The 14,035-nt window shown below is 40.0% G+C and overlaps 1 protein-coding gene and 1 non-coding gene across 2 annotated transcripts; one reads left to right on the top strand and one right to left on the bottom strand.

The window, feature by feature from the left end:
- Positions 1–1,399: 1,399 nt before the first annotated feature.
- On the bottom strand, positions 1,400–1,468 carry LOC129066097 (small nucleolar RNA SNORD2). The gene has a single exon (XR_008528640.1). It is a non-coding gene; the product is annotated as a small nucleolar RNA SNORD2 (small nucleolar RNA).
- A 4,522-nt stretch (positions 1,469–5,990) lies between these two features.
- Positions 5,991–11,169, top strand: HSPA2 (heat shock protein family A (Hsp70) member 2). The gene has a single exon (XM_054567445.1). It carries the CDS (start codon positions 6,121–6,123, stop codon positions 8,029–8,031), a length of 1,911 nt encoding a protein of 636 aa, XP_054423420.1. The 5' UTR covers positions 5,991–6,120; the 3' UTR covers positions 8,032–11,169.
- Positions 11,170–14,035: the final 2,866 nt, after the last annotated feature.

Here is a 14,035-nt window from a genome sequence, read left to right as displayed (position 1 = left end):
TAGTCATATTATTTCCTTATTGTGAGTATATTTGTAGTTTTACTTTTCGTTAACTGGGTACCCAATTCATTATTATTATTGTTATTATTTTTGTTTATTGTGCAATATCAAGATGTCATATTTTTGGGATTGTTTATATTTTTATGCCTATTCAGATATTTTAATGAGTTGCACAAAGAGCTCTTAGACTATATATAATAGCATTTGCAGACGTTAAGTAAATTTAAAATCTCTAGTTATAAAATAGGATGACGTGAAGATCCTTTCTAATAATTAGATTAACTAAAGTTAGAGAAAGTTGCTCTGTCTGGTGTGGCTCCATCCTGCAAACTGAAAGGTCACTGGTTTGATTCCTTGTCAAAGTACATGCCTGGGTTACAGGCCAGATCCCCCGTTGCGGGCATGTGAGAGGCAATGGATCAATGTTTCTCTCGCACATGCATGTTTCTTTCTCTCTCTTCTCCTCTCTAAAAATAAGTATTATTTAAAAATCAGAGAAAGTTAATTACAATGTGATAGTGGACAAGAAGGGAAAAGAGAAATCCACTAAAATTTCAAATTGATATGAATTCAACTACTTTAAAAAAAGAACAAATTAGAAAAGTAAAGTGTTAGTTTAAAAAAAAACACAAAACTAGAATTAATCTCGGGAGCATGAGGAAGCCTAAAGAACTATAGATTTCTAACAAATAGGTACAGATATAAGAACATTATCAGTAATTAAAGGTGCCAGATCAATATAGTAAAGAATAATTTTAATTGGTGGAATTAGATTCACAAAAGAAATTAAATATGGACTGTACTAAAATACAAATGTAATGAACAATAAGTGATATAAATGCCTTCTACAATGTGATTGTTTTCTGTATATTAGTATAAAATTGAGTTTATTGGGTCACATAGAGAACTTTTGTTACATTTTTAATCCATTGATTTTACCTAATAAAATTCCTCCTCTATATTCAGAAGTTAAACTGTCTGTATATTACTTTTATTTATACTTTATATTTCAACCTGGCTCTTTTAAAAAATTTATATGCCCAAAAAGTTATCAATTTCTTCCATTTTCTAATAGCAAAATAATAAAGTATCTGATGTAGCTAATTATGGTGTTCCTGAGCAGCTTCAGAAGCACACAAAGAGAATTAAATTATTATTGCCAAATCCTATTTTCTTTTAATATACAATTACTGGAAAATTACTATTTCATGGCAAACACAGATGGCAACAAATTAGGTTTCTTTATAATATAAAAAACATTTCTAAAAATCCACTGACACAGTATTTAGCTCTTTCAAGGGTTGGTTAATTCATTTCTCAAAGTAACAATTTATTCATAGAAATAACTGCAACCAGTATAATTCACTTTGTTTTCTTTCAGTAATAGAGCCTAATAATTAAGTGATCATCAATGAGCATTCTCTTCATTTCAGGTCGGTTCTGAAAGATGGTTGTCATAATATCAGTTCATTTAATTTCACTTAATAAGTGTTAACAATAATGGCATACTGAGTCTGACTCTTCATGTATACAATAGCCTCACTTCTTCCAGGTATTTTAGACTATTCCATAAGAATCTATCCTCCAAGTTAGCACTCTCCAAAACTGAGTAGGTACAATTTGTCTGCTGTGGTCACAGATTTACTTCTTTTCTGGAAAAGCCTCTCTTCCAGGTTTGGACCTGACAGCCTTCCAGGCCAGGCAGGGCAGAGTCCATCAGGATGCTGTCTATCTATAGTTTAATTGTAACTTTTAAAGACAGTTTTCCAAGACTCAAGCAAATGGTGAAATTTTTCCCATATTAAGAGGTGACTATAAATATTTTGCAAAAGGTTACTTCCAAATAATTATAAAATGATGGTATTTACAGGGAGCTTAAATATAATTACTAGTTTGACTCCAGTTTGCTCATAGGTCCTCAAATTATAGACTGCTACTTCCTCCACCTTCTCCTCAGGTCAACAATACCTCCTCAAAACAACCTATAAAACTTTATGAAGGTTATACCTAGGTACGGATTGAGAGGGTTACAGAAAATCCATAATTTTTTTCCTCCTAGGAATTTGGGAAGTTTATTCTTGCTCAGTCAGTCTCCTTAGGCAGGCCTGACTGTCGATGCATATAGTTTTAGACCTCATTGTATCCATTGTAGTATCTCTAGTACAAGGATTTTCAGACGTGAATTTGTTTCAGTTTTTGATATCTGCAGTGCTAGTACAGAAATATAAGAGGTAGGCAGAGAATCTTACTCTTAATACAGGAAAAAAATAGTCATTCAATATATTTGGATAAATAATGTGCCTCAGGTCACTTTTAATAAACATTGAGCTCGTGAATCACTACTGTGTTCCAGGTACTCTTCTGGGTGTTGGGGATTAATTAGAGAGGCTTTGACATATGTTAAAGCTCTTGGTTTCTCCAGACTGTGTGGAACTTCAGTCTTTATTTTAAAAATATGTTGAAACACCTAGTATTTACAATCTGCCAAACAGATTTTCCTCTGTTGAAAATCAATAGTAATTTCTATGTAAGTAGTAGGATTAGTGAACCTTGTTTCAAGTGAATGTTAATGATCAAGTTTTAAAAATCAATTGTAAAATTATATATATAATAAGGACATTTAGAAAAATTACAATTAATCCTACTACCTAGTGATAACCAATTTTGATGTATTTCTGATATATATGATTATCCCACATATAGAGTAAGAAGTTATAAAAGCCTTGTATCTTATTTCCCCCTTAATTATATCGATAACATTTTTCTGTCATTAACATTCTTGTAAACAATTTTTATGGCTATATAATAATTCATCATATGGATGTACTATAATTGATGTAATCATTTCCTTATTGTCAGATATTTGTCATTTCTTTTTTCATGTTTTTATTATCAAAATAATACTACCTGCATGTTCTATTATTTCCTTGGGATGAATCCCACAGGGTAATGCTAAATGAAGGGTATGATCGTATTTAAGGTAAAGAAAAAAATATTGTCACATTATCTTCCAGAAAGATTGTACTAATTTACATTTCCACTAGTAGAGTTTACTTGTTTGCTGCACCATTGCTGGCATTGATGAATATTATTTGATTATAAATTTGCTAATTTGATCATTTAATGGGCTATATTTTTTAACTCTGAGCCATCATAAAAAAATAAGATTACAAATATCAATACAGATAAGGAACAATGTAAAAATTAGAAGAATGCTCAGTGTATGATAATGTCCTAGGACTGCAGAAGTTTGTTTCATATGAAATCAAAATGAAAATATTTTGTCTTTTTTTTGGGAAAAGCTCAGGATGCCATCAAAAGTATGAAACCAATGTACTAGGTGACAAGTTAGAGCAGAAAAATATATATATAGCTAATAAAAATGCAGATAAATTGCTACTGCAGTTTCAAAGCTGTGTTAAAGATGAATGTGGTGGTTAGATTGCAAGAGAAGTTTGTAGTAACTGTACATAGAGGTAATACACAAGTTACTAAGAAACTCTCCCTTCTGAAGTTCTAATTTTAGTATTTGTGTATAAGAACTGGCATATTTGATTTCTGCAGTCTTGCTTTGTTTGAGGTAAATGTGTGAGGGCTGTCTCAATACAAGAGATTTGAAGAGTTTGTGTTTCTTACAGTTCTTTCTGATTTTAGTTGTAGCTGGTACCCTGTCTTTAAATCACATCATATTATCAGTTCTACAAGGAATTTGGATTGCTCTCCAGTCCTCTAATTCACCCTCTCCCCTGCCTTTTTTTTTTTTTAACTACATAGAAGACATCGATTTACTATAATAAAACAAAGACATATGTACTAACAATTTAAGGCAGCATCAATAGAAAACTTTCGGTTTTATCTTTGTTTTCCCAATATTTTCTTTAAAAAGTTTCCTAGTTCAAATTTTTTCTTTAATTTCTTTCATGGAAAAGGAGATGGGAATTGTGGTTAAAACCAGTAGTATTTGACTAACGAGATTAACAAATTAATAGTATATGTGTTTTTAAAGATTGCAAATTACATACATAACTAGAGAAAAGAAACATGTTCATTGATAGACTTTATAGGGTTCTAGCAACGTTACTTCTTGGTTACATATTATTTGTTTCTCAGACAAAAACTTTGCCCAGCACTGTCTCAAACAAATTCGATATGGTCTATCCATTACTACCTTCTTTCAAGGGATGGTTCCCCCCTCCCATAGCCCCAAGGGGGGAAAAATCATGGCACATAAAGCTCTTAAATGTATCCTGTCCACCGGAAGACACTATTTCTTGCTTGTACCCCTGCCCTTGTAGGACATTAACCTGTACAGACCTTGTAGTTGCCCCAGGACACCGGTCTCATCTTAGCCCAAGCTATTACAATGCACACAATGAATGCCTCTCCTCTCCTCTTTGCTGGCAACTTCAGCGCCTTCCTCAGGCAAGTCACCTCTTCCAGGAAGCCCTCACCAACACACTTCCCTGTCTGGATATGCCTCTCCTTTGTGTTCCCGTAGCACTTCTCTCGAATTATGTTTACCTCTTTATTAGACTCTCGACCTCATAAAGACAGACTATCTTACTTGTCTTTCTACCCTTATATAGTGGGTACCCGTCAAAGCTTATTGAGTTAATGTCTACAGTTTACCCGCTCCCCCTCCCCCCGCGCTCCACCACCAAATGTGAAGTGTTAGCCCAGAGATTTCGTAACAGTTTTCTTTCAAGAGCCCATTTATAGTAGTCTGCTTCTACCTCATCACCTGGTGCCAGACTGTAATTCCAAACCTATTCTCACATTCCTCTTACAAAATGAATTGTTCTCTTTTTCACCTACATTCTCTGAGGGTTTACGTCTTTAATGAAGCTTCATTACGCTGGGGATGAGAGAATCGGGCTGGGAGGGAGACTGGGGTATTTCATGGTGCTTCAACATGAGGGTTTGATTATAGATTTTCCTGTGAATGACTCAAAGCGGAGGGAAAAGCCCTTGAAATCCAAAATAAGGAAAACAATGGCGAGAACAACAGGGAGACGAAATCAGAAAGCTTAAAGTGGTAGGACAAGCAGGAAAAATGGAGTGTGGTAGAGAAAGTTTAAATGCTGGGAAGACCAATTGCAGCCACTCCACAGTCTCCCATTCTGCAGGCCGCCAGCGCGCGGCGAGTGAAAGAGGTCGGCCTCTCCACCCTTTCCTCCACCTCCTCAGAGCCTCCCCCGCCCCCCGCCCTCGCCGCCCCCCGCCCCTCGCCGCCAGACAGTTTATACCGAGCGGTCACACCCACTGAGACGCTGCGAAGTACGCAAAGTAAAATTCCGTAAGGCTGACAGCTGGATCCCGGAACTTCAGTATCATTTTATTTTTGTCCCGTGCATCAGGGGAGCGGCCCTCATGCCGATTCAATGCCACGCGAATTCAATGCCCAAGTTAAAAAAGCAGGTTCTGGCCCTGTTTCCTCGGTGCAACCAACTCAACGAATTGGCCTGCCCCGCGTGCTAGGTTAGTCGATACTCTTGGCACCGAATTGCACACTGAAGGCCTAGGAACTGAAAGAGCAGTCCCTTCTCCCGACTCCCAGTCAGCGCTGCGCCTCCGTCCCCACCACGCCCTAGCCTTTCCTTCACTTGGAAGTACGCCCTGCTCATTGGCCGCGTGCCCCGCCAATCCAATGGATGTCGGCGAATCCAGCCTTACGGAAGGCGAAGATCGAGAAAAAGCGCTTACATCTGGAGGGCGCCCGGGAGTGCACGAGCCTAACGCCCCCAAACTGCAGGCGGCTAGTGGGGAACCGCGGACCCCGCCGCTAGGAGAGTGGGAGGGGACATTTACATAACGGCCGCCCCTCTCCTCTTCTCGCGGACCGGGGTCCCGCCCCTCACTCAACTTAAAAATCTATTGGGCTACGGGCGGGTCACTCTAACAAAAAGCAAGCCTTGGCGGGCGGTCCTGAGAGCGGATTGGCTCTAGGAGTTTCCACAGGGCTGCGGGGAGGTGGCTATAAGAGCGAGGAGCCAAGCCCCCGGGAGCTGGAGACACTGTTTGCGCTCGTGGTATCAGGTGTAAGGCGACCGTTAGTTGACGCCGCGGATTTTCTGTCCCTGGTGTTCTCGTCTAACGTCGCTTGCCTATCTTTCAGTCAGGATGTCTGCCCGCGGCCCGGCTATCGGCATCGACCTGGGCACCACTTATTCTTGCGTGGGGGTCTTCCAACATGGCAAAGTGGAGATTATCGCCAACGACCAGGGCAACCGCACCACTCCCAGCTACGTGGCCTTCACCGACACCGAGCGCCTCATTGGCGACGCCGCCAAGAACCAGGTGGCTATGAACCCCACCAACACCATCTTCGACGCCAAGAGGCTGATTGGACGGAAGTTCGAGGACGCCACAGTGCAGTCGGACATGAAACACTGGCCGTTCCGGGTGGTGAGCGAGGGAGGGAAGCCCAAAGTGCAGGTGGAGTACAAGGGAGAGATCAAGACCTTCTTCCCAGAGGAGATCTCTTCCATGGTCCTCACTAAGATGAAGGAGATCGCCGAAGCCTACCTGGGGGGCAAGGTGCAGAGCGCGGTCATTACCGTCCCGGCCTATTTCAACGACTCACAGCGCCAGGCCACCAAGGACGCAGGCACCATCACGGGTCTCAACGTGCTGCGCATCATCAACGAGCCCACAGCGGCGGCCATTGCCTACGGCCTGGACAAGAAAGGCAGTGCAGGAGGCGAAAAGAACGTGCTTATCTTTGACCTGGGCGGCGGCACCTTCGACGTGTCCATCCTGACCATTGAGGACGGCATCTTCGAGGTGAAATCCACGGCCGGCGACACTCACCTGGGCGGCGAGGACTTCGATAACCGCATGGTGAGCCACCTGGCTGAAGAGTTCAAACGCAAGCACAAGAAGGACATTGCGCCCAACAAGCGCGCAGTGCGGCGGCTCCGCACCGCCTGTGAGCGCGCCAAGCGCACCCTCAGCTCCTCCACACAGGCTAGCATCGAGATCGACTCGCTCTACGAAGGTGTGGACTTTTACACGTCAATCACCCGCGCCCGCTTCGAGGAGCTCAACGCTGACCTGTTCCGCGGGACCCTGGAGCCTGTGGAGAAGGCGCTGCGCGACGCCAAGCTGGACAAGGGCCAGATCCAGGAGATCGTGCTGGTTGGTGGCTCTACCCGCATCCCCAAGATCCAGAAGCTGCTGCAGGATTTCTTCAACGGCAAAGAGCTGAACAAAAGCATCAATCCCGATGAAGCCGTGGCCTACGGAGCAGCGGTGCAGGCAGCTATCCTCATCGGAGACAAGTCAGAGAACGTGCAGGACCTGCTGCTACTCGACGTGACCCCGTTGTCGCTGGGTATCGAGACGGCTGGCGGTGTCATGACCCCACTCATCAAGAGGAACACCACAATCCCCACCAAGCAGACGCAGACCTTCACCACCTACTCAGACAACCAGAGCAGCGTGCTGGTGCAGGTGTACGAGGGCGAACGGGCCATGACCAAGGACAATAACCTGCTGGGCAAGTTCGACCTGACCGGGATTCCCCCCGCGCCCCGCGGCGTCCCCCAGATTGAGGTCACCTTCGATATCGATGCCAACGGCATCCTCAACGTCACCGCCGCCGACAAGAGCACCGGTAAAGAAAACAAAATCACCATCACCAACGACAAGGGTCGTCTGAGCAAGGACGATATTGACCGGATGGTGCAGGAAGCGGAGAGGTACAAATCGGAAGATGAAGCCAATCGCGACCGTGTCGCCGCCAAAAACGCGGTGGAGTCCTATACCTACAACATCAAGCAGACGGTGGAAGACGAGAAGCTGCGGGGCAAGATTAGCGAACAGGACAAAAACAAGATCCTCGACAAGTGTCAAGAGGTGATCAATTGGCTCGACCGAAACCAGATGGCAGAGAAAGATGAGTTCGAACACAAGCAGAAAGAGCTGGAAAGAGTGTGCAACCCCATCATCAGCAAACTTTACCAAGGCGGCCCTGGCGGCGGCGGCGGGTCTGGAGCCTCCGGGGGACCCACCATCGAGGAAGTGGACTAAGCTTGCACTGCAGTCAGCGTAAACCTCTTTTCCTTTCTTTCTTTTTTATTATTTTAACTTAATCTTTATTGTATTTTTTCCCCATTACCATTTAGCTCCCTTATACCTTCTCTTCCCCCTCTTTATTTTTCCCCCTTTGTTTTTGTTTCTTCTTTGAAATGTCCTTGTGCCAAGTAGAGATCTATTTTTGGAAGTCTTTAGCTGGGTGTAAACATAGGAAAGGAAAGGAGCAACAACTTAGTTTAATTAGAAAAGGTTAGTTCTAAAGTTTGAGTTTTAAAAACATTATTTGAGGTTTCTTTTAAATGCATTTTGCTTGTTTGCTGACTTGAGTAACTTAGTTTAGATGGGAAACCTGAAGTTTGTGCACATGTTCTATGGAAGCTTGGTAACAATATATAGAAACTTGGTTGTTTATTTTTATGTGCTAAGGAGGAAAGTCAATATTGCAGTAAAGTCAAGAGAATAAGCATTCTTTTTGCACACAATTGCATAAATACAAATTTAAAGTAAAGCTGGAATTGATCTCAAAATTGCTGTCTTGGAGTTTTCAATTTTCCCTTTGTACTGTTTTACCCATGTTGATCTTTAAGATATTAGTATGAGGTGAAATTTATCTAATGCAATCTTGTCTAATTCTCAGATGAGGTTCCTGCTTTGAATTACCTACAGCTTAGTTGGAGAAGATCTGGGTAAACTGCCCCCTCTCCTTGAACACAGAAACCAGACTGGGATCTTCCAGTGTACCCATATTCCTAAGGCTTGACTTAAGTGTTCAAGTGAAAATCCACCTGAATATTCCATTAAAATGCAAGCTATATTCTGTGGTTAAGTGTAAAATGATCCTTTAAATTAACAAAAGCTGGGGCAGGAGTTGTCTTCTGATAATAACCCAAAGTAGTAAGAAACAAATTGCTTTCTGTGACATACAAATGCCTGAAACAAGAGCCAGTAGGCAAACTTTAAAGCCACTTAATTGTGAATCCAAATTTAGTCAAACTTGTTTTAACTTTCTAGTGAAAAAAAAAACAGCTCAACTTCTGAGCTTAAGGCGAATTCCACAAGGATGTGTTTCCAGCAGGTACAATATCTAGGGGGGTAGAAGGAGATAATGTAGATTCCCCCCCCACCCTGATTTAAGAATCATTATGATTTTGCAATACCTGCCTTAAATCACTAGAATAGATTTCCTTTTTAAAGGCAAAATGCAACATAGTTCTGTATTTTGTTAATATACAACTTGTCCATTTTCCTGTATATTTGATTTGATATGAATATCACAACCCTTGGGAATCCACTATCCTGGGCTTTAAAATCCACATCCTTGAGAGAAGGAGTGTTCATGTTTATTTTTTGTGGAATTACACTTCGGCTTTATTCTGATTTATTCTCTTTAAGGGGAACTTGGGAGAAATTCTGTAAAGCTGATTGGAAAATGCATAGTTAACCTAATGTTTTCACCATACATATACATTTTGATATCTCTTTCCAAGTGATGTAGATTTGCTTCATGTTCATAAGATAACAGTGAATTATAGAAACTATATTTTTAATTTAGTAGTGGACCGTTCTTTATCATGCAGAGAGAATTAAAACTAGGGAACAAATTAGCCTAAAATTGGGCTTTGATAGTGACCCTCACACAAGAGATGACTCATGTACATAGACTGCTCCCCGGCCCCCGCCTGCCCCCAAGCTCCAAGCAGGTCTCATTTGGGCAGGGGCTGAAGATAAAAAAGCAATTGTGAAATTGCTTCAAAGTAAACTTTCAAAAATTACACTGAAAAGCTGAAGATAACTTGGGGTTTTCAGTGCTGGTGCCAAGCTGGTGGAAAGATTTCAGTGAGGAGATATTATGGTGTTTCATTGACTGCAGATAATACTACATAAATATTTGACAAACTACCTAGTTATTAAGAAAACAGGTCCTGAGTAGCCTTAGAGTGACTTTGAGCATTACCTTTTACCAAGATAATACACATGCTATTAAACTTCTATTAGTTCTTTATTTGTTGAAAGTGTTTATCCCTTGCCCTAACTTCAAAATGTAATGGAGTCTTTCTGTAAGTGTAATTTGGTATTAGTATGACTCATTTTAGACCTCACTTTAGTAGATATTAGTTTCTAACGTATCAGAAAAATGACCAGATGTAGTCTCTTTAATCCTGTGCCCAGGCCTCTGGTAACTGGCTATAACACTAATTTTAACCTATGTAGATACTTATTTTCTATTATTTTGAAAAGTAATTTGTGAAACTCTTAGCCTTCTTGAGTGTTTTTTTATTTAATTCTGTCTTCTCAAATTTATCTAGATCTGAATATTATTAAGATAAAGCCACCAAAGCAGCCATTCAATGTTTCCAGGGGTCAGTTGAAACTAGTAACCCAATAACCCCTGGGAACTCCTTAGCAAATGTTAGATCAGCTATAGTCAAATGACAATGGAAAAAGTACTTTATGTTAGGACAAGGCTAAATTACAGTTTAAGAATTAATTAAGCATCAGTTGAACTTTAAGGTAGTGAATTATGTTAGAGACTAGTGGTCATTTATTACTAAAGCAAATACAATACATGTTGAATACTAAGGGATTAAAAAATACGTTTCTCAGAATAGACACTTAAATTCTGCTTACCAGAATGTCTAATTCACATAGTTGTCCTTGTTTTGAGGCAATAACACCAGATACCTGTTCAAATAAGACATAATAGAATGTTTACAGTATTTGAGATGTGTGGCATTTCAAAACAAGCTCACTCTAAATTTGTTTATAGTATAAATTTGATATGTATAATGGAAATTCATGAAAACTTATACATTAGGAGATATTAATACTACATATTTAAACTTAACATGTATAATAGGATATTTAATGAATCATCTAATTACTGTGTCAGGGAGACTAAAGGAGAATTTCTTTATCCTATATATAATCTTAAGTAGGAATACAACCTAGTTATTTAAATAAAATCAAAAGATTTCTTTATATGAAGTTCAAGTAGTAGGCCCATGATAAGGCCTTCACCTATTTTAAATAGAATGTAGTTTATAAAAGTTGTGAGGCATTTTCCTCTTCCTTGAACACTGCAATTAAAGTTTTAAAGAATCTCAAATCCATATATTATAAGACAATTGCTAAAAATATATATATTAATATATTATATAGAATTTTTAGGTTAAGGAACACAGGAATATTCAATTGCTTCTGTATAGTTAATTTTTAAATAGGTATCAGACAACCGTTTTGAAGGACTACCCTTAGGCATTAAAATTAGATAGAGAATTTCATTCCTTGAAGAAAAAGTAAGGATCTTTGGGAAAAGAGTCCAGTGTTTATTTTTGATATAGCTCTTGGAATGGATATATGCATTTCTGAAGTTTAATAGGGTGATATTTATTGTAGAAATGTCTTTCTTTTACCAACAGAACAAATCAAGAAGCCATAGGCTCTTTTCTCCACCACTTTCAGAATAAATTGTTAGGTCGTTTGTGAATTTAAGATCAGGGAAATAAGCAACCAAAAATGGAGTTACTAAATCAAATATGGTCATTGCCATGTCCTTACATGTTAATTTTTCAAAGGTAGAATTATAACACTATGAAAACCTGTTCATTATGACTTTTTCATGATATTGAGGCAAGAGAGTAAGACGCTAGGAAAATTCCTTGGCAAGTAGAATGGGGAAACTGAGACTGATGACTGAACAAACTGGCCAAGCAATTTATGGCCAGATGCAGAAGGTCACCTCCCTGGAGATAATATCTAGGGCTCAGTTGTATTTCAGCTCCAGGCCCAGAGAAGAGACAAAACCAGAAGGGCAATTCCAGTACCAGCTGCAATGACTAATGACCCCTCCCTGGCACTGACCAATCAGGAGAGACCATGACCCTGAAAGGGCACAACTGGAAAACTGATGAATATTCTGCTGAAACCCACCCCTGAAACCTCTCCTAAAACTCCTGCCTGCAAGAGAGAAAACTCCTAAGACAATGACCCAGCATGCTCTCTCCCTCTGGGGAGCATGCCTACACCTTTCTTTTCCTCATCCTTCCTCTTCCCCTACAAGCACGCATCTCCCAAATTCTAAGGATCCCCATGAGAGAGACTTGCAATGGGCAGTGGCAGCTCACCCTGTACCGGGCTAACCCCTTGAACCTGTCTCCAATGCCTCCTTTTCTTTGACTTCACAGTGAGTGAAAGCAGTTCCACCTCTGCTCATTTCTTTCCTAGAATATTTTGAGAGAACAAAAGCAGCAAGCCTAGGTCTCTCCTTTTGCTTGTTCTATACTAAGCCCTTGTTTCACTGACCTCAACTTTAATAAACCTATTCTCAATCACCTTGGCTCCTGTTGTGAAATCTTTCCTGCACAAAGTCAAGAACTCATCACTATTGGCTAGACCTAGGCAGACCTGCTCAGGGCTGGGTCTCCTGTCCAGTAACAGTATAAGTATGCATTATAATTCAGTTAATGTCTTATGCCTACAATCCGAGACCAGCAGCTTAGTTTTATATGTTCTTAGTTATGTGACCTTGAGAAGTTTCTTTTAATTGGGGGGGGGTGAAAAAACTCCCAATAAAACTTTTCCTTCACAGGACACTTGGAATTATTAAATATTTAGGTAGTACCTTTACCCCTACTTTATAATGTTATGATTTTTTTTTTCTAAAAGGAAAATTCCATTTTAGGTTGTGAACTTCTAATGTCATTAAAAAGAAAACCCTATTTGGTGCAAAATCTAACCGAAGAAATGAATGGGTCACTTTTAAAATAATGATTTGAAGCAATAAAAACAATCTTTTCTTCCTTATGTTAAGATTTAGTAATACAGAAGTATGAGGTGGTCATTCTGAACTATAGAAGTGTTTCTTTAAATACTGTGTCCCTCCAGCACCTGTGAAATAACTTGTCATGTAACATTTATGTAGGTCATTGTTTGGGATTCTCAGCTCTTATTTTTACCTTAGTTTTATACATTAGATAGCCTGAAGTTAGACTATGGTGAGGTGTAAAAGATCTATGCTGTTCTTCACTCATTGGGATAAATTGGAAGTTGACATCCAATGTGGTCTTCCTGATAATGGTTGTCAGGTAAATAGATCCCAGGTTTTTCTGTTTCTATAGCTTATTAATTCTCAGGCTTTTCTGGAGCTTCAACTTATTTCTCCCTGTCCTGCCCACCCTAAGTTATATACACTGTTTGGTGAAAAACTCTTCATGACTGGAATAATCTTTCTCCTTTTAAATGAGTCATCTTGTAATAAGCCAGTCTTGAGGCCATACAGCCTCACAGCAGCACTGCAAGTATAGAGGTAGGTGGGTTTTTATACATCTTGAGCCAACGGGAACAGCTACCAGCAATGAACACAAGTGAACAGAACATAAATCTAAGTAATTACAATTTTGTATCGCTGTAACCACTGATTGTCTTATCAAATAGTGAGAATGAGAGGGTGGAGGTAGTGGGAATGTCTATTGCCATAGTTTTAAAGTTTATGGGGGTATATAATCAACTATTTACTAAGCATCTCTTATATGGGGATAGAACAAAATATATGGGGCAGTCCCAATCAGGTTGTGTCACCTAGCATGCTTACATCAGCGTTGGAAGGAAAGAACTCTAATCTGCATATCAGCGCAGTTGCAAGAAGAAATTACAACATGATTTGAAAAGTGAAGTGTAAAGGTAAAAATATCAGTTGAATACCCATTGACACAAAGCAAGCTTCTTTGCTTTAAGCAACACTAATTTTGAGTACTTATAAAGGGTGGTGGTTTACACATATTGCTCCTTAAAAATCCTCATAACTCCTGATTTGGTGTCACCTTGTTATGCAGAACAAAGATTTGAAAACCCTAATTCCAAGCTTCCTCGCCTACTCTCTGCCCAACCCTGCCCCACCCCAATCAACCTAGTCCCACCGGGAACAAAGCGAATTTTCCTGTGGACGTGAACCTAGTTATTCCGATTAAACACAGAACAGTACAGTGAAGCAGTCAATTCT

This window comes from Pteronotus mesoamericanus, unplaced genomic scaffold (genome assembly GCF_021234165.1).
Source record: "Pteronotus mesoamericanus isolate MK-2021 breed Mesoamerican mustached bat unplaced genomic scaffold, CSHL_Meso_final contig_182, whole genome shotgun sequence".
In the NCBI taxonomy this organism is placed as follows: Eukaryota; Metazoa; Chordata; class Mammalia; order Chiroptera; family Mormoopidae; genus Pteronotus; species Pteronotus mesoamericanus.
The sequence above is the reverse complement of the archived record's forward strand: the minus strand, read 5'-3'. Positions and strand labels throughout refer to the sequence as shown.

Bases quoted from the DNA above. Each gene is read 5' to 3' on its own strand.
- HSPA2 (XM_054567445.1), top strand. From the start codon at position 6,121: ATGTCTGCCCGCGGCCCGGCTATCGGCATCGACCTGGGCACCACTTAT.